The sequence below is a fragment of the Lycorma delicatula genome, chromosome 6 (genome assembly GCF_047948215.1).
Source record: "Lycorma delicatula isolate Av1 chromosome 6, ASM4794821v1, whole genome shotgun sequence".
NCBI lineage: Eukaryota > Metazoa > Arthropoda > Insecta > Hemiptera > Fulgoridae > Lycorma > Lycorma delicatula.
The window spans coordinates 106,641,065-106,668,677 of record NC_134460.1 but is presented as its reverse complement, the minus strand read 5'-3'; the positions used below and the strand labels follow the sequence as shown (position 1 = coordinate 106,668,677).

General features: G+C 27.4%; 1 protein-coding gene across 6 annotated transcripts in view; it reads left to right on the top strand.

Annotated features, from left to right (window-relative positions):
* The window catches only part of Lar (tyrosine-protein phosphatase Lar), a 1,154,003-nt gene that overhangs the window by 1,062,591 nt on the left and 63,799 nt on the right, over positions 1–27,613 (top strand). For 4 of the 6 annotated variants that reach the window (XM_075368291.1, XM_075368289.1, XM_075368290.1 and 1 more), the window contains 3 exons: positions 1,415–1,548; positions 7,181–7,331; positions 12,891–13,187. In XM_075368291.1, coding sequence (XP_075224406.1) covers positions 1,415–1,548; positions 7,181–7,331; positions 12,891–13,187 — 582 coding nt within the window. The remainder of the gene's footprint in view (positions 1–1,414; positions 1,549–7,180; positions 7,332–12,890; positions 13,188–27,613) is intronic. The other 2 variants (XM_075368293.1, XM_075368292.1) reach the window with 1 other exon arrangement.

Genomic DNA, 27,613 nt, shown 5'->3' with positions numbered 1-27,613 from the left:
GATTCAAGCAGTAAAGTAAAATAGTGAAGCCCTGATATCATGTGTCTAGAACAGTATTACAAAACCATAATGGACTAATAATTTAGTTTTATTATTAATACAACGGAACCCGTGAATAACAAGCTCACTGTAATAAGAACTTTGTTGTAATGAGAAAAATTTCAGGATTTGTTCAGTTTTCTATCTCATTAATGATAAATTAACTTCCTTTTAACACATCATATAAACTTGATTATTATGAGCATTTTCATTTTCTAAAATACTGTAATTAAAAAACAGTTATGTAACAACCAAATAATATCAACATAAGGGAAATTCCATTTCTTCATGTACAAAATATACATTTATGATTTATACGTAAATATTGTGACATTTTATCTTAGGCTTGTTTAGGTCAGGTCTGAAGGGTGTAAAAAAGGTTTATAACAGGATGTTGTATAGTATGTACAATTCAAGTACATACAGTAAAAGTTCCATTGCAGTATTACAAAGGCCAGTAGTTATTTTTAATTACTCAGGTTTTTCTGTTTGCAAAATTCCAGGAAAGACTGGGGCCAAACAATGATCCATCAAAACTGCCCAAACAGGTTCATCTAACTCTATAGCACATTTTAAACAATTTAAGTGAAAGTCTGAAGAAAGGGTAGTTAAAGATAAATTTTACCTGTCCAACCCCCAGTGGTAAATTCAGTAATCATAATTTTAGAATTAACGTTACTTTTACGAATTTTACTAATGTTAGAATGCACTGGATTAATATTGAGTCTTTGTCTGAGAGATTGCAACATGTGACTGTGATTGTTGTGGATTTCGGTATTTTGTTATTATGTTATTTTTTATTTGCGGTGGTGTTAGTTAGTGGAAAATTATCCATGTGATGTTATAAAAAAATTGCAAACACCTTATCAGTGCTTTAGGTACTTTTTTGATCACACAATATTACAAAAAAACTCAGCTGTAACGAGGATATTTCATCAGCCCCTTGAATCTTATTATAACCCAGTTTTACTGTATTTATAAAGTGGGAATGGTGAAATATTGAGTCCTAATTATTTTTCTAATTTTTATTTTAAGAATTTTCTTCTTTATTTTATTTCAACTTTAGTAAATATTGCTTTTTTGTTAGTACATATGTGTATGAAAAAATATTTGCCAGGGGACATAGTTACTGATAGTTAATGGTAGAATTATGAATTATAGCTAGTAGGTAATGTAAACATATGAAAGGTATATTAAGTCCAATCTTTAATTAAATTACTATGTAAACCTCACAGACATGCATTGTGAACTAGATTCCTTCTTAACATTCATAATATATATAAATATGCATATATTCAATCATACATAGTATTAGAATATGGAATGTATAAATTTTATAGAATTTCCCTTTAACATGTTTTTTCTTTTTCTTTAGTCCCAAGTCAACCTAGTAATTTGCGTGCTACTGATGTGGGTGAAACATCTGTAAGTTTGCAGTGGAGTCGACCATCACATTCTGGAGAGAATATTGTTAGTTATGAACTTTACTGGAATGATACTTATGCTAAAGTAAGTATTTGCTGTATAAAATATTACATTAATGTGTGCACAGAGTGTATCATGCAGTTCTGCATGGACTTTCATAACATATTCTACTCATGACAATAATGGAAAAAGTTCATAAAAAAACAATACCCTAAAATACTTCATTTGCAAGTTATGGCTAGTAAATGATTTTGCTTGGATTTCAGCTACCCTGGTGAAATGAGGTTGTACTGAAATCTTCAGGGCATTAATTAAGGGGAAGAATTATGATCTTATGGTTATTGACCTGAAATATCAAATAAAATAGGTCCCAGAACCATACTGTTTCTAAATAAAATTTGAATTTTATTATTAACAGTACACAAGAATAAATTGCTTTACACTGAATGGTGCATGAAATGATCCAACATTTGTTTTGGCAATAATTGTTTAGGTTAATAATTTTATTAATGTGTTTTATGTTGGCAGAAGTGACAGCACTTCATGAGGCCAAATGGATAATATTTGAGAATTTAGTTGATAATAGTTGACTAGAGTAGTTGAGAACATGAACACTATTTGGCAAAAGAAAGGATTGCTTAGGGCATTTAGGTTGCCGCCTGGGCTTTCCTGTGTTCTTCTATTGTTTGTTTTTTAATTGCTAAGTATTTGTTGTTGGTTTGTTTTATTGTAATTGTATATTGAACTCAACTCTTTTACCTACAAGTAGGTAGTGGATTTCAGTTTCTTCCTTATTTTGTTTACTGTCTTATTTGAGACTAATGTTAGGTATAATAAGTGTTCTGCCCAAAGGTAGGTTTTCACATGGCTGCCCTCCATTCTACTTGATTCTGTGCCATCCGTTTCATTTTATAGTAACTTCTTCACTTTTTATATTGTCTATCATTTTCATTCGTATCTGACCTCTTGCTTTCCTACCCGTTATAAATCCTTCCAATGTCATACCAACAGGTAGACACGTCTCAACCAGTGTCCCAACCAACTGCATTTTCTTCTTTTTATTATTTCAATAATCACTCTTTCTTCTCCTATTCTATGAAAAACCTCTTCATTCCGAACTCTCTCATCCAGCTGATCTTTTCCATCCTCCTCCAAACCCACATTTCAAAGGCCTCCAATCTTCTCTCTTCTCCCTTTTTAATAGTCCATGTCTTTGTTCCATAAGGGGCCACACTCCACACGAAACATTTTGCAAGTTTTTTCCTTATTCACAGATCTAGTTTGCTTCATAGCACTCTCCTCATTTTGCTGAATGCTTCCTTTGTTCTAGCAATTCATACTTTAACTTGCTGATCACATTTCATATCTGCCTTAATGATGCATCCCAGGTACTTGAAGGATGCCACTTGTTCAACTTTATTTTCCCCAATCCTAATTTTTGGTTGATTTGCTAATTATCATGCTTTTTGTTTTCTTTGTATTTATCTTCATCCCATACTCCTTGCAGGTTTGATTTATTCTTCTCAACATTTCATTCATCATGTACTCACTCTCTGCCATAATTGCCATGTCATCAGTGAACCTAATGCGCTCTATCCTCCTTCCTCCAATTTTACACTCTTATTACCAGTTACACACTTTTCAATTATCGTTTCTAGGTTACAGTTGAACAAAGTCGGTGACATGCAACATCCCTGCTGCACCCCTCTCCCAAGTCTGCTTTCTGCCAATAACTCATTCCCAATCTTTATTTCTACCTTCTGTGACAAATACAGATTTCTTATTAATCTTTTTTTCCTCCTAGCAACTCCTTTTTCCTTTAGGATTCTTAGCAATTTATCCCATTTCACCCTGTCAAATGCCTTCTCCTGATCTATGAAGACCCCATATAAATATCTTTGCTTTTCAATATATCTCTCTCCAATCACTCTTATTAACCCTATTGCATCCCTTGTTCTCTTCCCCCTTCTAAACCCAAACTGCCCTTCCCCAATTGATTTCTCTAATCTTCCATAAAATCTCCCATTCAACATTCTTAGTAGTATCTTAGCTGCATTCAATATAAGTCTAATGGTTTCTATATTCCTCACATTTCAATGTATTTCTCTTCTTTTTGATTGGGACCCTAATAGTAGTCATGAAATCTTCCGACCAGCCACCATTCTCATATATCAAATTGCACAGGCTTGTGATATTCCTAATTTCCCTTTCCCCTAAACCTTTTCATAGCTCAACCGGTACTTCATCAACTCCATGCTTTCCTGTTCTTCATTTCCTTTAAGACTTTTTCTACCTCTCCTTCCATAATGAAACCTTTCTCCTCCTCACACCACTTCTGATTCATCTTCAATTCCTAGGATTTCTGGTCTCTTTTTTACTTCGTAAAGTCCTTTCACATATTGTTTCCATCTATCTAGAACCTCAATCTTCCCATCAACCACTTCCCCTTCTTCTGTTGCTATTTACATTCTAGTTTTACCTTTTCCCTTTTTAAATACCAGTTCCATAATTACTCTATATATCTCTTCAAACTTTACTACCCTCTCCAATTTCTGAATATCTTCATACTTCTCCATCAACCATGTTTGCCGCGCCCTTTCCTTCTCTTCTTAATTCATTAGTTAGTTTCTTGAACATCTTCTTACCTTCTTCTGTTCTGATATTCTTCCACTTTCTTCTTTCATCCATTTTATACAGCATCACGTCAGTAGCCTGTTCTTTTATCCTCTTAGTCTGCTTTTTACTCCCAGCATCTTTGATGGCATTTATTAGATCCTCCTTCATATATATCCATCTTGTGTTTGGGTCTGTGTCCTCTTCCCTTCTCTCTCTATATACCAAATAATTCTCCTTTAGCCTTTCCCTTTTGTTTCCATCTTTCAATACCTCCCTATTTAACCTCTCTAATCTTTTTCCTTTTTTCACTCTTCTCATTCTCATCTGTAACTCTCCTATCACAAGATTATGGTCCGAATCTATATCTGCATCTATATCTAAGCTTTTGAATTTTTTAAACAATTTCTATACCTCTTTTCTATCATAAAGTAATGTATCTGAATACCTCTCTCCATTTATTCTTGATGTCCATGTGTATCGGCATCTCTTGTAGGCTTGGAATCATGTATTACCAATTACCAAAGAGTTCTCTTTTCAGAAATCCACCAATCTTGCCCCTCTTGCATTTCTTACACCTAACCTAAAGTCTCAACATTTCCCTCTGATCCTTCCTCCACCATCGCATTCCAATCTGCCATCACTATAATGCAAGCTCCTCTCCTTTACCCATCTGTCAGTTCCTGAATCTTATTTCTTCAATCTCCTCATCTTGATGTTGGCTTGTCGGTATATACACTTGTATTATCACTTGATCTTTACCTTTGCCTTTCAGTATCTCAAGCACAATAATCTTTCATCGACATATCTTACTCTTTCTACACTGTCTCTCATCTGTGGGCTCAGCAAAATTCCCACTCCTTTCTCTGCCTGAATAAAATATTTTGTACCCTCCACTCTGTAAATCCCCCCCTTCCTTACCACCTCACCTCACGCAAACCCAGTACATCCAACCTATTCTTTTCCATTTCTCTATTTGCATTCTCTAGCTTTCCTGCATTAAGTAATGTCAAATATTCCAAGTTCCAATTCTAATTTTATCTGCACATTACCTCGATGTTTCCCCCTCCCGGAGAGCCGATTGAGGGGAAGCTTTAACTCCGGATTCTTTAACATTGATAACCATTATATGTGTTCCTGGAGAACAGTATAAGGTGGTAGTTTCCCGTTGCTTTCCACCTAGGCATATGGTTGCCCAATCATATTAATAGGCCACCCCTAACATGGGGAACATATCCTTTATTAACTAGAGACAGAGAATGTTATAGATTACTGTGTGAGTCATCTTACACATAACACAGTTGATTTTTATTTATTCAACCACAAAAACAGTACAGCTTGTTAGTTGTTAGCATATTTTTTTAATACTGATAGAGCACACTAATCAAAAGTAATCAAAAGTTTCAGGCACATTTCAAATTAAAATACTTTCATAAAGCAGTTTCTAAAGAAGTTTTTATTTTTATAAAGCTATATAAATGACATTGGTGTTTGTGATGAAGTATGTTAATTGATAGTTTAAGATATGATATTACAGTGGTTTTTCACTGTTTGTGGGAATTTTATACTAAAGACAGTAGAGAGAGATGTTTTAAATTTGATATTGGTACTTCATGACAAAACAATGAAAATAGTTTAATTCATAAATTAAGAAAAAACATTGAATTGTTGCTGCTAGGTACCATGTCAACATACCATTTTTAATAATAGTATTTTATTGCTATTGACAAGTATGTTGTCATTTTTAATATCTCCCCTTTGATTGCTGTAAATCTATATGATATCTATGTACCATCATTTGGTCTTCATTAATTAAGGATTTCTAGATTTATCACAATAGTTGCCTTTAGTTGATGTGTTGCAAATATTGCTAATTCATAAAATCCTTCAGTTCAATTCTTAAATCAATGATTTATTATATGAAGACATTTATTGATTTATCTAATAGAAATTAATATAAAGATAAATTATCTGTTTAGTAATGCTAAAGATTTCCAACATTGTATTTACGAAGCAAAGTGTACCAGTCAGAACTTCTTTTCAATAATAAATGTGTGCTTGTTTCCATTAATCATGACAATAATCTAAAATTAATATCTAGTCACTTTCCAAAGTAAAATTTTTTTCTTCTTTAATTTATAAGCATGCCTTGTAAAATATCTGTAAAAAAATACTCAGATTATATTTATAATAGTTGTGAAGATTTATTACTAATTCAGCAATTAAAACATGAAGGAATTAAATTTATAATTATTATTTATTTATTAATTTACATTTATTATTTATTTATAATTATTATTTTAATTCTCACTTTTCGTAAATAAGGGTTATAATGCAATTTTCATAATTATATTTTAAATCTGTATAATATTAAAAAAGTGATTGAATGAATAAAATAAATATGGCATCAATGCTCTTTTATTCACAATATTCTTTTTCATTGTAAAGTAATGTTCAGAGCTGATATTCATACAAAATAGCAATATAACAATTTTGCTATATTATAAAGTATTTAGCATAAGTTACATACTGTACTGTTAACTAAAAGTACTCATTTATTTGTATATTTTTTAAAGATTTTATTGTTCAAAGTTTATCACTCAGTAGAATTATAATAAAGTAGTTTTCATAGGTCCCATCTAAGCCATGACACCTCTTGCTTTCTGGTCACCAAAAATTTATGCTAATTGGAGGTTTCACTGTATCATATTTTCATAAAAATGTCTTACTTCCTTGGTTGTCAGATTTTGCCCCTTTCCTTTCATTTCCTCTCCTTTCCTACATGTAATCTACTTATACACTTAACTGTATGTAGTTTGATATTTTATGCATGCATGCAGGCATGAATGTTAACATTTGCAATTATATATTGTTTACTACTCATTCTTATATCAAATTTTTCAATTTTTAAAAAATGCAATAATTTACATTAATTTTTAATTAGGAAAAAAATAAGGAGGAAATGAGTTTGTCATAATCTACTATGTAGAAAGTCATAAGTGTATTGACTTAATAACATTTTTTAAATCATTCTTGTGAAATATGATTTTTAATTACTAAATGATTCAATTGCAAATATATAGTTATATAAATGATTTTTTAGGAAAAATTTCATCGTAGAATACCAATCTCAGAGAGTTACACATTAACTGGCCTGTATCCAAATACCTTATATTATGTTTGGTTAGCTGCAAGATCACAACGTGGTGAAGGAGCTACAACACCACCTATACCTGTTCGCACCAAACAGTATGGTAAGCTAATATAGAGAGGTAGGCGTTAAAACACTATCTGTGTTCAGCATTTTGCATGATTTTGTTTTAGAGTCTCAACGTTGCAAAGCCATCCTGCGCCATTATGCAGTTGTTGAGATATGTTTTATATATCTACCAGTGTAATATAGGCATAACTGTGTGCATTTTGTTTGTATATTTTTAAATTTAATTATTTTTGTGTGTGGGTGTGTTTTCAAGTTTTTGCACTGTTATTTAGATAATGACATTGTATTAACCAAAACAGAATTGGAATTTCTGTTTAATATCATTATTTATCAAGAGTAAAACTTCATATTACATTATTCTGTTAATTAAATTTTTTTTAAATTGTTTTAAAAATAGTTACTTTATAAAGTTTGAATTTTTAGGGATTTAAAGACAGAGATATATATCTGTTATTAATATTGTAATTTTAGATGTACTTTGCTTTTTTACCAAGAAATACTTGTTATACTGTATATCCCTATATAGTGATTTTTGTAAAATAATGTTTAATTAAAACAATTTTAATTAAGGTTTATTAAAATTATATTACTTTCCTGTAAAAAATACCAATTATATTTAAATGAATGGACATAATAGTACCATATTTAAACAAACAAAATTGAAAATAAATAAAATTTGCAGCTATTTATTAGAAGATACTTTTATATTAGATATTAAATTTGTAAGATATTTTTGGAAATTTCAAAGCTAATAATCGTTTCAAAAGAACAAATATAGCTGTACGTTATTTTTAAAATTATTTCATGCACACATGTGCTAGTAAATGTTTTGATGTTGATTCTCATTTGCACCTTAATAATTATGAAAAAAAATCAAATATCCAATTAAAAGAAGTAAAAATCGATTAAATTGAAAGTCATAATTTTTAATACTGTTTAATAAATCATAGTGATTCTTTACAGTTGATTTATGTAATACAGATTTACTAATAATTTAAGTAGATAATGTTTACTGTGTTCTTTGGCAAAATGGTAAATGGCTTCTCTCCTTTCAACCTGATTGTTTTGAACAATGGAAATACCTCAGGGAGTAACATCTTGAAAGTAAAATGATGTGAAGTAAGGATGTAATGCCAACATTCCAAGCCAAATTTTATAGCCTGTTTCCCATTGATAAACAATACCTTGCAGTTTGCATTTGATCAGATAACTGCATATATTTGGCTTTTATCTTTCTTAATGGCGAGTTAAAAAAAGAAGTTGTTTGATTTTTTCTTTCATCTTTTTATTTATGATGAGTAATTCAAGTAAGGTTTGGTTTTATGTGGTTTTTGTTTTGTATGAAGGCATCTGATTAAGTTGCCTTTTTTTATGACATCAAGATTAAGATTGAGATATTTTTGTTTAACCCATCAGTGTTAATTTAAAATTTAGTTTAAACAGTCCTTCCTATACTAACACTGTGATGCCTTTTCTTTAATACATCAGGAGTACCAAAATAGTCCAGCTTGCTTACCTGTTGGTTTCTGCAATTATAAGAGCACTTAGGCTATTATTGACTAATGATGCAATATATAGAATACTGTTTATTACTTAACATTTCATGAACTCTTGGAAGTTTCAAAAACAAAACAACTAGGAACAGTTTCATTTTTCCATGCCTTCACTATTGCAAAAAATGAACTCATGGTACTACCTATAAATGTATTTTTTTTTATCCAAAACCTAATATCTGTAGTTTAATTCCTAATACCAATAACTTCTTATGGGTATGTAATCCACATATACATTTGTTTTGTTGATTTTTGTTATTTAGATAATGGTTATTTTTCTTATTAATTTTCAGCTGTATCCTGTACTAGTTGCATTATTGGCAATTTTTTTTTTTGGAACTATTTATTTTGAATTTATATTTACAACATTATGGATGTTTCCCTATGTTTATTTTTCCCAAATACTGAATTAGCTTCTCTAAAATAAAATTTTAAGTGAAAAATTTGCTCTGAAATCATCTTTATGTTTAGCAACAATTTGCAGCTACATTGAAACTTTATACTTAACTGTTAACTTTTTTTACATGTCAATTTTTACCCATGCTAAACAAAATGAATGTATAAAAATAAGTAGCCAGTTAAAAGGAGACAAAAAATTATTGAAAAAACCTTTAGCACATAAATGAAAACAAATTAAGATGTTTGAAAATTCCACCTACATATAAAAATTAACATAATCTAAAATATTTTTAATCAGTTATTTTTTAAGTTGTCACAAGGTTGCAACACATTTCAAAGATTTAGTAGTGTTATTTTTCTTAATTAAAAACTATTCTCAATAAAGCAATGAAAGGTAAAAAAATAAGCAGTAGTGGACTAGAACCTAATTTAAGTGCTGAAGGGAGATCCAGAAATTTGACCAAAGTCAAATGATTAATTAAACTGGAAAGGATTAATTGAATTTGTTTCCTATTTATAACTTTATAAATTAGGTTTTTTTTTCTGGAATCCAACTCTGTTTGTTTTTTAATTGGTTATATATGCTTAATTTAAAAAAAAAGATGTGATATATGAGGTTTGTTCTAAAATGTTGACCTAATTTATTTTTACGAGAAAAACAGCTAGCATGTAGGTGTATCATAGATAAAGCACACTACAGTACTGTAGTTAAGTTTGCTGTGCACACAGTGATTTTTTTTACCCTTGTTAATAAGTCAGTGACTGTCCTGTAACATTTATGTTTAGTTACTTAACTATATTTCTTCACATTTCTGTTATATTACTGTATTGTGCAAGATGACAAAATATGTTAATAAACACTTTTGCATCAAGTATTACCCCAAGCTTGGTAATACCCTACCTGAAATTATTTCTAAGTTTCAGATAGCATATGGTAAAACTGCTATTAAATTACAAATAAAATAATAGTATAACCATTTCAAAAATGGTTGAATTTTAATGGTAAGAAGCCAAATTTTTTTTTTTGATTCTTTGGAGTAATATATCACAAATATATTAAAAAAGATCAATCATATGATATTTGTTATTATTTAAAAAAATGTTGTGTTGTCTCTGAGATTCTTTTCACCACAAAAAACCAGATCTTTGAAAATTTGCAAATTGGAAACACCCTCACACCTATCCCCCCACCTATTCTTTGTATCTTTTCCAGTTCTTTTTAACTAATTTTGTGATTTGCAGGTTCACCAACCTCCTTTGAATATTATTAAAAAATCTATAATCTTAATATTAAAAATCAGATTTGCATCATCTATCAGCAAATTTATATATATTTATATCAGCAAATTTATTATAGCCACATCCACATCAAATAGCCTCATCAAATTTAGACACTTTTAGTACATCAGTAAATAACCAGCAATTGGTTGTTGACATTGAAATTCGAATGGTTTTTGGTCATATTTGTTTAAAAAGATATTTCTGTCCAGGTACCACTTATTCACAATATAACAATCATTTAAATTATGTTCCGATCAATTGTATGACATCAACTACTAATTTTTAATTTACAAAAATTATTTTTTTTAAATTAATTTTTACCAATATTTTTAGTATTTTGCAACATGGGAAAACCTTTAAAGAATTACATAACTTAAATCATTAATACCTTATCCTTTATTGAATTACTCCAGTTAATGTATCGTATGTATGTTTTTTTTTATTTTAAGATGATTAATTGCCAAATAAATAAATAATTTATCAGGATGGCATTGCACAGAACGTATTTGTGTATATTTATTAAAAATTTTTAAAATATAATATATTTATTTATATACATATTTTTTTGTTTAATTATTAAAAGTTGTTTAAGCAGTCATCTTACATTATGTAAGATTATGTTTTTATTTTTATTTTATTTCTTTTTATTGCACAGCTAAATTTTATGCACCATCCCAACACAATTGCACTCCAGTCGACGTTTAGTAAAGAGCAAATAAATTTTATTATTTATTTTGTTTTCTGTTTTGCATTGTGGTGCACATTTATTATTTTTTTTTTTTACTTATCTCTTTTATTTAAAAAAATTTGTTTCTTAATTTTCATTTAATGATCAAAATTTAATATCAGATATTTCAGCCAAAATATAGAATAAAATGAAGCGAGTGCAGTGACTACAATAAGAGTTCACATATAATAAATTATTCAATTTTTACAGTTTTCCATTTTTGTTGTGATTGTTACTGCTAATTGTATTTATACATTAGAGTTTTTTCCAGCAATTTTAATATCTTAATTTTTTAACCTCATTACCATTTTTAAAAGTATTATTCTAATAGTTATAAAAGGGTTATTTTTTTATTAAGTAGCTATCAAAAATACCAGTTTTCTCTGACTTACTGGGTGTCAAGATTTTACAGTATTGGAGATTGTATTAATACTATAAAACAATTGTAAGAATGTAAATTTTTTTGTTTCTAGTTTGCAGTTAAGAACTACTCAGATAAAATGTTTTAGTTTGTTTATGTAATTTTTTTATTGCATTGCTTCATGTAAATATAAAGTTTTTCTTCTAATATTTGTGTTACAAATTACATTGGCCCTCAAACTATTCTTTAATCTTTAGCTACATTTTATTACTTACTATCTTACAAAGTTTTACTGATGTCTTATGTTTACTGGATTAATAACCAGTTTTTTCTTTAATTATAATTTAACTAACTGCTTATGTTTATTTAAAAAGTGTATCTGAGTAATGCTTTTTAGAACTGGATAAGCTTTAGTAAAGTAATATGTTTTCTGGATAAATATTTAACTTTTTATTTAGCTATTTTTTTTTTTTTTTTTTTTGGTAAAGAGGTTAAAACATGTTTGTTTACCATTTACTTTCCTAGACCTTGGGTTCTATACACTCAACAAAATTTATTTGTTATAAATTATCAGTTTTACACTATTTAAACTCTACCAGTGCGGGCGCTGATCGGTTAATAATTTTCATTTTTATTATTTTTTTTTTTCTGATCTACAACTGGCCATATACAATTACTTATTAAAACGCCAGATTGAATACAAATTCATGAAAATGTTTGACTACTTTAAAGTTTATCAAAAATTTTGTTTTGAGAAAAGGAGCTTCATTTTGAAGGAGGCTTTCATATTCAAACATAATCAATTTGATAGTTTGTGGTGCACTTATTTTTTGTGTTTATTTCTTTATGATGTTTAATTAAACTGACTTGGTTGACGATAAAAGGGAATATTTTAAAGTTAAATCACTTTAATAAATAATATATTTTTTGTATTATTATCTAGTTTTGTATTGTGACAAAATTTGTTTTAATGACCTAATTTCTCACTGTACAATGTATTGAAATTCTAATACACTTCTAAATTTATTTTACATCTGTCTTGTATTCAGATTATACAAGGAAGTTTTTCTGCTATATGAGAAACAATTGTGAAATTGTCATGTTTGTGTTCTATTTTCAATTAACAGGTCCTGTTATAGTTTTATCTAAGAGAATTTAAAAGAAAATAATTACATTTAAAATTCATGATTTTTTATGAAATAAAATGTTGGGATAGAATCCATCCCCTTTCCTTTATTCCCAAATATTATGTTGAATAATGTTGGGGTGCAGTCCCGGGAGCCCCTCCTCAGAATGTCTCGGGTGTGGCCGAGGGGCCAACTTCAATCAGAGTGTCATGGGAGCCACCTCCTGCTGATCGGAGCAACGGACGCATCGTCTACTACAAACTGCAGGTCGTAGAGGCTGGTCGATCTGATTCAGAAGCTGTTGTCACTATTCTAAACAACACTTCATTTCTTCTTGATGAGCTGAAACGCTGGACTGAATATCGTATATGGGTACTAGCTGGAACAAGTGTTGGAGATGGACCACCTTCATACCCCATCACTGTTAGAACTCATGAAGATGGTACGCTTTATGTAATGTGTTAACCTAATTAATACCTAATTTATATTTATCTTCCAGAAGCTCTGAAAAAATTATAAATAACAATTATTACTCTCATTATTTTATTATAATGGGGATAAAGGAGTTCTTTGTAAATAGTACATACTCATTTTTAATTATAATTATAATAACATTTTATATTATAATTATACTAACATTTAAATTCTTTATGGGATAGCATAGTTTTAAATTGTTTGCCATATATATTTTAATAGCGATGTAATCTTAGCATGTTAATATTCCCTCCTGTGATTTGAATGAATTTTATTGTCATATTAAATTTTTTTTAAATAATTTTTAACTTCTAATTTTTAGACACAGTATCTAAATAGTCAGATTTCTTGCCAAAAAGAAATCAGTGTGGTGTATAGTTCTTATTCATGAAAAGCCTCTGCAAAAAATTTGTTATTTATAAATTATTAAGTAACTAGAACATTTCTGAAAGAGTTACACATTTGAATTTGTGTATATATCCGTGTAAGTGTCCATAGTAAAACTGAATAAGCTTTTTATTCATTATTCTGTTTTTACATTTACTGGTCAAAAATGAATGATGTTTTAATATCTACACGGAAAAGTATCAAAAGTATCTTTTTTCTGCTATCACAACTGGAAATAATGTAGCACACCCTATTTGATATATTACGCTTAGGCTCCCGTTTTCAGCAGTGGAAGAAGACAGGAAGTTTCCACTCTTCAATACTATAAAAGAGATTGCTTTGTGTTAAATTATTCTTTATAAGAAATGAAATGTTATTAACAAAATTAAAAGAAAGCAAATCTGATTAATGCTACTTATATATCAGATACTTTGAGCCATCATAGTTACGAGAAAGACTGTGGCAAACAGTGTAAAGCAACAAATTTATCTACACCTTTTTGTAGCAATTGATTAAATATACTTTCTGTAGTCAAAAGAGCAATTCATATTTAGCAAAAAGTTGAATAAAGTTTTTGTTCTCTGAAAAAACAAGTATAAATTAAGAAAATTAAGAAGGTTGTTTCTCCTCTTTGAATTAGTTTTAAACTTTTGAAATACAGAAAAATTAACCTTTAACATTTATAATACCTTGAAATCCCCTTTCAACTGTAATTTCATCACAATTTTTTTTTCTTTTAACTTCATTGTAGATAATATTTAATGATGTTTTCAGTATTTTCCGTTATTCTAAAAATTATTATAAATTCATGAAATAGGCTCTCAACAATGTTGCAGAACTTTCTTAGCATTTGCTCACTATTTTTTAAAATTGAATTTTCTGCAGTAATAAAGTCGAAAATAATTATGGCCTCTAATTAAAGACCTCTTGACCTTTCATTTTCCTATTTTTAATGTTTAGATTTTTTTATATTAGAAAAACCATTCTCACAGTGATTTGTTTGACTAGTTTAATAATATTACAAAAATTTTTCAACATTTAAAAACTTGCTTTATACTTTTTAGTCATACTTTAATCAAATATTATCATACATTGCATTAGTTTAATTACTAGGTTAATTTGGATTTCAAAAGATAATATCATATATTGAAATTTCTAATATATTTATAAAATATCAAACAAATTTTCATTCAAACATTTACTATACAAAGTAACGAAATAGTAAAGTTTTTGCATATTGCAATTTTTATTTCATTTACTTAATTAAATTTTTAATTAAGCACCTGTGTCTCAACATACTGCCTGCCAGAAATCATCAGTATATATGAGTGATGATGAAATATTGTCAAATTTGAGACCATAAAAATTCCCGTACCAAGTTTTTGTCATTTTTTTATGTCAAATGGCTATCGGATTTATCATCTGTTACCCCAAAAACTCCACATAGGCGTTTTGCAATTTTTTACACCCACACTTTTAATTTACTCCCATATGGAGGGATGTTTGCAAAAGTAATGGTGGAATATTGTATTGTCACCCAACCTTAGTAACCTTGCAAAATTGCATCAATTGGCAATGTCAGGAAGTATGTTAAATTAATTAAGGATACTCAATTTGAGGACAAACATGAAAAAAAAACATTGTGAGTTAAAGAAAAGCAAATAAAAATAAGCACAAATTCAATCTTATGCATAGGGGTACTCTTGTCATAAAGTATCCTAAGACATAGTTAAAATCATTAAAATGACAATACACTGGGTTATTTAAACAAAAAATTAATTTTTAAAACAATTAAAATTAAAAACGATTGATTACACAATGATAATTACCTAACTTGAAAAAATTTTAACTTTTTTTTTCAATTGTTTAGGCTATTTCAACGGACCTCTCTATAATTTTATTCTGTGCCAATCATGTGGCCTTAACATATAGTACATTGTCAGCATCCTACATATCCCACTTCAACTAACAATTTAATACGGAACAAAATTTGTATTTCTTTAATACTTTACATTAAATTTTACGTAAAATTAAATTAGGTTAAGCTAGATGGCTTAATGTATGTCCCACCAGCCTATTTTTAAAAAATTCTGCTGTAAATCTTTATCTTCTGCAATTCATTTTAAAACATCTTTATTTCATATTTTATCAACTCATTTAATTTTCTACATTCATCTAAAACTGATATCAAAAGTCATTAATTTGTTGCCTATCTTTCTCTACCAAAACTGCCTATAGAAAATTAATAAAACAAGTTTCAGATCTTTGACAGACATTATCATATTAAAAGTTAAATGTAGATAACTATCAAAGTAACTTGTCTGTCAATCTGTAACATGTATATCACTGGGCTAAATGTAGGCTTTGTTGTGTTTTTGCATCATAATAGCATCAATTTCACCTGTTCATTATTGCTGGGGCAGGTATAATAATGGTAACCCACCGGGTTGGTCTAGTGGTTAACAACGCGTCTTCCCAAATCAGCTGATTTGGAAGTCGAGAGTTACAGCATTCAAGTCCTAGTAAAGCCAGTTGTTTTACACGGATTTGAATACTAGATCGTGGATACCGGTGTTCTTTGGTGGTTGGGTTTCAATTAACCACACATCTCAGGAATGGTCGAACTGAGAATGTACAAGACTACACTTCATTTACACTCATATATATCATCCTCATTCATCCTCTGAAGAATTATCTAAACGGTAGTTACCGGAGGCTAAACAGGAAAATGAAAGAAAGGTATAATAATGGTAAGGAAATATTATTTACCAAATAAAAGAAACTTTCATAATTTATATATTTATATAAAAAAAATCACACAATTTTATCTCTGCTGGGTGACGTTTCCTGCCTGGCAGAAAAACTTACACTAAATTACAAGATCAAGTTATCTAAAGTATCATGGCAATATTGTTTCTTAATTAGATTAAAATTATTGTAATTAATTTTACTGAAATATGCCATAGAGTGTCTAACCTAACCTTATATTGGATTTTTTTACATCAAATATTCTGTTATACTCGCTGTATTTTACATATGTCAAAAAATATAATCTTCCATCCTTAATAAATAAATCTCTATAATGTATTGTATATTATATTTCTTACTATTTTAAACAGAATTATAAATAAATATATTTTACATTGCTACTGGTTTATTTGGTATTTACCGTAAAGCTCTTTTGCTTTCAGTGAGTCTTTCTTCTAAATAATAATTTTTCTTTTTTTCTTCAATTTTCAGTGATATCTTTAAAACTTCAAAAAATCTACATCAAAAACATGAAATTAATATTGTTTTACTCTATGAAACATTTCTTCAATCAGATCTTCTGTCATAAATATATTATCTTCCTATGTATTTTATCACATTATTTTTTCTAAACTAAATTGTGATTGCTAAATGCACAAATCCCATTTCGTATCAACATATTCATATATGTACTTACGTAAAAAAAAATATTATAATATATGTCATATTTGGTGATTAATGATTATGTGAATATGTCAGGCATGGGTCTGAATAAAATCTTTAAGAATAAGTATTTCATTAAAAATTCAGAGCTATTTCTTTTATTAATTAGAAACACTAATTTCAAATTCTTTTTAATAGTGAGTATGTAACTGGATTTGTAATGTAGTAATATTAAAAATGTGTATTATTATTTGCTTATTGATACTATTTATTCATAAATTACATTACTAAAAAATTTGCTTTTTCTAACTGAATTCCCATTCAGAGCTTCTGAATAAATATTATTTTCTGATAATTTTAATTCGGTTATAAAACTTATCAATATAGCGGTTTTCTTTAATCTAATTTTATCAATATAAACTACAGTTTACAGAAAAAATTAAATTAAATGTTAAAAAATAAAATTTAATATTAGAAAATGTTTCATATTTTATATAGATATAATTATTCAGAAAAGTAAAACTACTTTTGATTAGTTTTAGATTTTATTTATTTTTCTATAAAACTATTTCACTGGTTTATGTTAGCATTATAATCTGACATTTTGTATTTTTCCACGTATTTTGTAGTTAATTTTTTTTTTTATTCTACATGTAGTAAGTTTTCCTTGAGTTTTGCATTTATCATTTGTTAATTTTATTTAGAGTTAATATTTATTAAATATTTAACTAGGAAATTGTTATTCTTCTGTACCTGTGTAGTTGTTAAAAAATGGATTATAAAAAAACATACTTGGTACACCATTATTTTATGTGTATTTGTACCCATTATTAAAGTTATCAGAAAATAATGTCTTGATTTCTTTTATTGAGTTCATGAAAATTTTATAGTATAGATATTTATTAGTATGTATAATACTTGAATTGCTGTCAGACTACTGCTTTTCATCTGCCTTCTGAATTATCTTATAATTTTAATAGCTATCTATTTTAAATATTGCTGATTGCTTTTGTTTATGATTTCAGTTTATAAGGTGTTGACAATTATAAAATTATAAATAATGTGATAGTCTTTAATTAGACAAATTATTATTTAATTGATTCATTTATATAAATACTTTCTCTAATTAAGTGGTTTCTCCTTATTTATTTTTTCAAATCTATAACAAAAAATAATTAGAAAAACAAAAATAAGAAATCAAAATTTGAATTTGAATTCATTATTTTTCACTTTGGATAATTACATTTATGTACATTTTAAATTATGTAGCTATACTCCATATGTGTTTCCTTCTTTTTAAATAGGAATGTCTTCTTCATGTAGTGTATTTGTTTTCTAAAGTGTTTTATTGAATAAAGTTTATATTAAAATAAGTAGTATTTATAAAAATATTTTCTGATTAGTAATTTTCATTCAGTAATTAATTTTTTAATTACTTTAATTATTTGTAATTAAAACTTTTAGGAAAAAACAGCTACATTATCATTTTACTTTGTCACATTTTAATGAGATTAATTTTTGTCTTTTGTGGGTTTTTAACAAATTTATTCTGTCTTTAACCTGTTCAAAATTTTTTATTTTACGTCTTGCCATTATCATTACAGTCCAAAGCTACTGACTGTGATTAGCATTAGCTATTCTTTTTTTTGCTACTGTCTACTTAATAGTAGTAAATGGTCATACATACATTTAATGCATGGTAATAATTAGTATTTTCTAATAACACATAATTTTAAATATTTGTATACATTCTTCTGACTGTTCTATTGCACAAATTTATTTATAATGAATTTCCCTTCTCCAAGCAATTACTAAAAAAAATTCCTTTTAAATTTCAAACTCAAGTATAAAAGAAGTAAATTTATTTTCATAAAAAATCTTCTTCAGCTAACTCACGTGGTTTTTTAGACATTGAGCAAAATTTGACATTATATGGGTTGTAGACTGTATCATAAAGAAAAGGCCAGCATATAGGTTACTAATAAACAAAATAATTATGAATATTTTACTTTCTCTTCTGATTGCAATTTTTTTAATCAATGAATTAAATAAAAAGAATAAATGCTAAATTATTAAAACTATTTAAACATTTAAGAATGTCAGAAGTTCAATTTTAATACATAGACAATGAAAAAGTGCACAAGAGATGTTCATCATTCAGTAAATCCCATACCTGATGTTCCAGTCCATATGTGATATGAGAGGACAGTTAAATAATGAATTATCTTTATACAGTATTTAAATGGTTAATACCTTTCTGTAGATTCTGAAGATCATTGCCTTCCTGTAGCACCACAGCCATCCATCGCTAGCTTTAAAATTAATAATACTAATATATTAATATGTTTGACCAATCTACCTGCAGCACCAGCATATTTTAGTTGAGATGTTTTTTTTACAAATTTCCATTGTTTGTTTCTACAAATATCAGTTCGTAGCAGTTTCATTTAATGTATCATCTTTGGCTGGTTTTAATGTGTTCTAACCAAAATTCCCCTTTTCAATATCAAGTTTTAAAAATATAGGTTTTATAATAACAATAAAAAAGTGTGTTTATTTTTTCAAAATAATAATATAATACATATTTTCAATATAATATTTTTCTAAAGTCGATCTTTTCAAGACCTATATTCACCTCTGTACTAACAATCATTGTATATATAAAATAGATTCAACTTGATCCATCCAAGTACAGAATTGAATTCAATTCTGTACTTGAATTCTGTAATTGAATTCAATTCTGTATTTGAGTGGATCAAGTTGAATCTGTTTTGTACGTACAATATAAATTTATATATATATATATATATATATATATATATATATAACAGTATGTAATATCATTTAATATTATATAGAATTTATCATTTTTTACAAACCCATCCACACAATATGCAGAGCTTTCAAGGTTTTCACCTGGTTAGCCAACCAACCATTTTATAAAATATAAGTTAATTAATTACCACCATAATCCTATTATCTACTATAATATTTCCATACATTAATTTCTGTAAGGAAATAATGAAGTTTTCTGGTTACTAGTAACTTATGATTTATTTACATAAAAATATTTTTTTAAATGTAATTGAACACATTTCCTTTTATATAAAACTGTAAACAGTTTCAATAATAAATTATATGAAACCCACATAAAAAAATAAATTGCTTTATTTTTTTTTTTCCTTATGCTCCCTTTACTTCATATATACAAGTATATATGTATATATATATACATACACACATACACATGCATTCATATGTACATATACTCATGTATATAAATTCACATAATTCATTTAACCACGTCCACACATGCAACACACACACAAACATCTGTATGAATTTTTACTAAAACCTGAGGCACAAGCAATTTCCCACTTGATAAACCTGCAAAATAGTTCTGGACCATCGCTATCATTATTCTAATTAAGATTAACAAAAATTAAAATTTACAACCATCTCCTTCCTGTATCCTAATGCACCCCTAACATAGCCAACTAATTTAAGATAGATCTTGCCATTCAGAGAGTTCATTACCTCGTTATCAATCAACTCTTTGCAGTCAATCCATAGTTCTGTATTCTCTTCCTACACAGAACATCTCTTCAGATAATGTTCAATTCTCTCTACCACTGTTGGTACACAAGGAGCACATATGCTGTGTGTCTTTCCTTGTAGATCCCAATTCAACCCAACCTGTGATGTGTCAAAAAAATAATATTCATAGTTTACTTATTGAACTATCTTTAATTTGTGAGAACATTTCTAAACTCCAATTAAATCTATTGTAAATCCCTCCTTATAGCAACGAATTTTTCTTCTTCATTCATCATTACCGAATATTTTCTCTTTTTTACTGCATAAGGTATCCTGCTGCATAGGTATCTAGCTTACTTTCATGATCCACTGTGAGAATCATATGTGAATCTTTCACTGAACATATCCACTCTTGAAATCAATCCATCATCCATGAAATAAATATCTGATAAATTTGATGCATAAGTCTGTAAAGCTGTAACTTCAAAATTTTTAATACACATGCAAAGTGTAATTTTAATATAAACTGTTGCAATATGATTTCTGTTGCAACTCTGATTTCCAACGGTATTATAAAATAGTAATTGCTAGTTCTGTGTGATATTACAAAACCCTTTTTACAAATAGTACTTTGGAAATGTCCCAGCTTGTCGCATCCCTTATAACACCAAACCTGAGCATCATATGAGAGAATAGAATGACACACCAACCTAAAAATACCCCACTTCATAGAATTCAGGATTTTATTCTTTTCTAAAAACTTGTTTCAAGCACAATTTATTGCAAATTTTGCTTTCCAGTTTGTTACCTAAACTCTGACTAAAAAATAATATAGGGGTAAAATATATTTTACATCATCTGCCAAAGCTCTAATATTTGTATCCTTGATTGTTAACTCACTACCAATTCTTCATGTAAATCACTAATAAATAAAGAAAATAATACAGATGACAATATCCTTGTTTAACACCTTTAATAGATGTAATTCCTCATTACCCTCATAACTGTACATCCTTGATGTAAACTGTGTACTATCAAGTATTTGTATACTACCTGTGAATAACCGTCACAAATTTAATTGTGAAATTAAATAAAACTTAATAATATTGTTAATAAAATTGTTTGAAATAAAAAAATTGTTTGAAATTTCTGTTATGTAATTATAAAAATAATGCCTCCCTCTTTATGTATTTGAATGCTGCTTTAAAGTTGAACAATTTAACTTGCTTCTACTTGTTATCCTCACGTTAATAAAAAAAATTCAAGTTTAAAATTCAATAAAATAAAAATATTATGTGCCATTGAGTATCCTTTCCTGGAACTCATCCAACACTTCATTTATCATTAACCATTTTTCTAATCTTTATAGTAAAATACCCTAAACAATTTATTTAAAACATCATTAATGTAATACTCATATAATTAATCTACTTTATTAAATCCCACTTTTTATGCAAGAAACATTGCATTTATTAAATGTCTGGTATGTCACCCTCTTTCAAAATTAGGGCTATCTAGAAAGTAATTTATCTAAAGCTCTTTCACACACAAAACAACAAAACATGCTACATAAGCCATTGGCTTTGTCATACACTCACTCAAAAGTAAACTCTTAAAGTATTACACCAATTCATCCGTACATATTCCGAAATCACATCAGTAATGTTAAACATTAAACCCTTTCACCCGCACTCCCAAAATTTCTTCTTATTCTTAACTTCCCTGATTTTACCTAAAATTCCTGAAAAATAAGTTTTTTGTTTGTACAACACATTAACTTATTCTTCCTCTCTGCAGCCAGAAATATTTTTAAAATGTATACAGATTACATTTACAAGTTTAAAAGCATAAACAATCATTTTTTTAGTTTTTTTTAGTTTGACCATCAACCAAACATGCTTTCTTTTGTGCTTTTCTTCTTTCTTAACGACTGCAGCATAATTTACTGTACAACAAATCAACTTAACCAAACAGTTTACAGCCTTATCAGAATCATAAGATATTTCCCAAACTTCTGAACAAAATCTTCCAAAGTGAAATGGCATTACATATTGTTATGTTCCTTAATCTCAAGCAAAAGCAGCAATAAATTTCCTTTATCATTATTCGTAAAACTTAATTCAATTTCCAAAGGTATATGTGTAGAACAAAATTCTCATAACACACTGAATGACTTGATATTTAAACATCAAAATTAAACAAAACGTTTTAATAATAGTACTGATATTAGATGACACCAAGTATCTGTAAAACAAATTTTATTTTACCCTTCTTTTTCATTTCTTAATATCATTTACTGTGCTCCTTTCTAACCCAAATTTTACAGTAACATTATTATCAAACACTAAATTTTATCTTTTTTTTTTATTATTTTAATTTTCTTATTTAAATTAAGAAGTAGCCTAAATATTTATATTTTGTTAGCATTATACTTTTACCAGCCGTTACAAATTATAAAAGTAACAACACACATGTTATCCTGTGATTCAATTATTTGTCAGCTAATATAATAGTGTTAACTTATTCAAATCGCCTTTGAACAATATAAAATTTCTCCCTTGCAGTATTGTTATTCTCTTTAACTTCAAATTGATTGACAAATAATCTGTTGCATTGTGATTTCCATGAAATTTCAAACATGCTGTAACTTTGTATGAAACCAGTTAATCAGGGACCAATTGGAAAATGAATAATTGAGGGCACTATTTACATATTTTTTGCCTTATTTTTCTTGTGTAAAGCTACAGCCATGGTTATATAATCTAAGAATACAAACAATTTTAATCAAGACATGGAACCATCAGTAGGAATAAAACTATGTTTTTTTTTTAACATTTGTGTATTAGCAAGTAGGAAAAATATTACACTAAATTGTCATATAGTTTTAAAACTGATTATTTTTCATTATGAATTCATTGATTCACTACTCTTTATTTTTAAGTATTAACTGCAATGAAGGAAACACTTTGTTTTAATGTACATTATTAAACTTCTTTTCAGGAAATAATTGAAAAATGTTATTCACAATTATAAGTATTTTTTCAAACAGTTCAGTAAGGTAACAATATTTATTGGTAATATACATGACAGTTGAATTATTGATTTCAATAAATGTAATTAAATTTTTTTATTTAATTGAGTTTGTTTGAAAATAATTTTAAACTAAAATCAGATTTTTTTAAAAATACTTGTCTTTATACCTTAAATTTACTTTGTGAAATGACAAAAGTATTTTTTAGATTTTTAAGGTCTATATTTTTATTATGTTAGGTATTATTTATTTAATCAAAAATGAAATTCTTTAATCTAAAAATTCTTCTGCATTCAATAATTTTTCCCTTTTAATATTTTTTATAAAAATATTTACAAAAATTCTGCTGTCATTTTAAGAATTATAGGTGTGCAGCATAAATAGCAAAAACAGTTTTTTTTTTAACGATATTGCTTTTTATATATGGTTATTTTAACAAACTAAAATAGAATTTTTTGAAGCTTACAGCTATTTTTTGAATTTTTAAATTTTTTATGAGTGATGTGACTATGAATTTTTTGTGAATATTTTTTGTGCTGTTGCAATATAATGAATTTTTGTGGCTGTATTCTTGATTTTTGTGTGTAAGATTTTTTCTTGAGCAGCAGGCTTCCATCAGCGTAGCGTGTGGTGAAGGGCTATCATTTAACTGATATTAATCATTTAACTTTTTTTACTAATCGAATGTTTTTTTCTAACTTTTTCGCACGCTTCTCAGCGCCTTCAACTTGGAAGAGGTGTCTACTTTCACCCGGGGGTTTTAATAACCTTCAATTTTTTCCTATGTCTTTTTTGTTTTTTTTAAATTTTTTTTTTAAGCAATACTAATAATTTTTTACATTTTTTTAATGAAACACGCTTGTTTTTTGTGTCACTCACTCCGTTTTTTTAACCGCACTTTATTATATGTATATATATTATATATATATTACTTCTATGAATTGTGTTTATTTATTTGTTTTTATTATTTTTTTTAAATTTAAAAATCATATTTGATATTTTTCACTTATTTTCACAGTTGCACTTGTATTTTAGTGCATGCTAACACTTGTATTTATCCTTCACTATTACTATCACTTAATATCACTTAACCACTTCACTGGCCTCCTACACTTACTGGTTTGATTGTCATGTATGTTGTTAGCACCTGTAATTTGCTGACACAGTTGCAATTTAGTTAATTATTTAATAATAATTACTATTGATATTGTTATTATGTTAAGTGAGTAAAGTAATGAGGTAAATTTATTGTGTGTTGGTTGTTTTCTTGAAATTTCTAATATTTTTAGTAAAAAATGAATTAGTAACTTTTTTTAATTTTTTTTTTGTATATAATGCTTCAGTTTATATCATATTTTTATAATATTTTCAAAAAATGTTGCTTATTTTTCATAAAATCTTCTCAACATTATTTACTTATTTTGACTCGGTTGATCTGCATTTAAGCACAGTTTTTCTATACTAATTAAAAAGTTACTTTTTGTCATTGTATTATTGTCATTGATTTCAAAAGACACTAGTAATTTAAGTTTTTTTCTCCAGATACTCTTGAATAATTTACATATTGATTAGTAAATTAACATTTTATAGCACTAAGTAAAACATCTATCTGGACAATCTTTTCCTGTTAATTACAAACATGTGATTTTTTTATTATTCAAAAATATTTTATATAAAATGAAGTATCATCTGATTAATACAGAATTTATTATCTTTTTTGTTTTATATAATTGCTATTTTAATCAGTGTTCTTTTAATTCTGTGTCAGCCTTTGTAAGATATTTGTATTATCTTAATTGAAAAGAATTGATATAAACTAGCATTGTGTCCAAAAAAGAGAATTATTTCATTCTTTTATCTTCTGTAAAATATAAACAATAATAGCATAGAAAATTTGATTTATCTGAACTAAATTAACATAAGCTCTCTTTTAAAAATGTTTTATTAAAAAATATGTATTGTTTTCTTTTCTAAGTGCTACTTCTTCTTTACATGTTTGAAAAGAAATTTGTTTGTTGTTAACTAAGTTAATAATATGTACACAGTATTCTTTAGGATTGATGTGATTTCAATTTATCTTTCATCAAAACTTTGACGTGTAGCTATATATATGTCATCCTAGTAAATGAAAATGTAAAAATGTATGTGATTTTTCTATAGTATTTATATTGTAAACATGAAACAAATTGAAATTATGTTGACTGAAGTTTTGTACATCATTTTTCTTTTAACATATATAAATTTTTATTCAAACATGTTGGCACCGGTTAGCATAGTATAGCATAACTCGCTATACTAAAGATAAAAGGTGGAAACTAAAAAATTACCCAAGCTGCATTAATCTTATAAAATATCAGATATGTATATACTTCTAAAAACTATTGATTTTATTTCAATTATAAATAGTTGGTCAGAATATTTTTAAAAATATGGGAATTTAATTTTTTTACCAAGAAGACAATTCTTAATATTCTACTTAACCCATATAAAGAATTTTTTTTCTATTAAAAGAAATATTATGATATCAATTTATTGAAACTGCATCATCATATAATTAGTCTTGAACTCTGCTACATCTAAACATTTGAATACCAATACAAAGACATGTACTGCAGAGTTATTTATGGTACAGTTTTCCTCAGTTGTGTTGGAAATTTTATTTTATACAGTTGTTTAATTTATTTCTCAAAGAAAGTGTATTTCAAAAACTTTTTACTGTCAAAATTGTTTTTTCACTTTGTGTTTTCTCTGAATTATTTCTTTCATTATTGTATTTTGATATTCTGGTAGATAATTTGAAATAAATTTTTACATCCAAAAGCCAAGTGCTACAAAACTTAACTTATTTACATTTTCATTTTTAGGTCTAATTAATTTAGATTAAACATGTATATTTTATTTCATAAAATCATTGATTAAAAATTGAAATTTTTCTTCAAAGTTGAAACAGTGATTATCACAGTATATCTATTATATTTTCATTTAATAATTATACTGTTGCTAACTTTCTGAAATCTATTAAATTCTGTAGTTATTGTTACACATTAAAGAAAAATTACATAAAATATACTTCAGACATCTGAAATATTTTTTTAAATTTGTTTATCACATAATATATAAAATCAAGTCCTCAGTTTTTTCAGTAGCTGCATAGATTCAGACATTATTGTTATAGGTATTGTTACTGATTTCTATATTGCTAATAATGTACAAGTATGTACGTATTGTACTCGTACGTACTGGAAGTTCTGAAATATAATGAAAATTATGGAACTTTGAAAATGAAAATTATAAATAAAACCTATAACAATAAAAGATAATACTATTAAAAAAAAGAAAAAATCAAATAGTTCACCAATATATATATATATATATATATATATATATATATAAAATTATGTAATGGCTATTGTAAGTGTTCTAAGTGTTGACAATTATCTTTTTCTGTTTTGGGAACGTGTAAGGGAATAGTACAATGTATATTCAAGATGTGTTTTTAAAGTAAGGCCAGTTTTGAAATAAAAAGAAAACTGAAAAATATTATTGTTCATGATTCATCATATTATTGTAAAGTTTATACTTTATTGCTTATGCTTAAAAACTACATTTATTTACAACTTTACTACATAACTGATTTCAATTTCAACACATTTTTCGTAGCATTTCACAAGCTTCTTCATTACCTCTTCAAGAAATTCTGCCACCAGTGACTTTAAACAGGACAATAAGGCCATTTTTCAATTCATCGTCATTGTCAAACCTTTCTGATGCAAGCTACTATTTAAGGTGAATAAAAAGAAAATAATAGCTGGGTGCTAAGTCAAGCCTATAGGGTGGATGTTTGAAGATTTTTCCAACAAATTTTTTCCAATTGTCTCACTGATTGATTTGCCATGTACATGTCCCCAAGCATTGACATACAAAAACAAAATTACGCGAGCTAGCATCCTCGTCATTTATTTTTTATAGCTCTTCAAGATTCTTTAACATTTTGCTATACATATCAGCATTCACAGTAGTTCTATGAT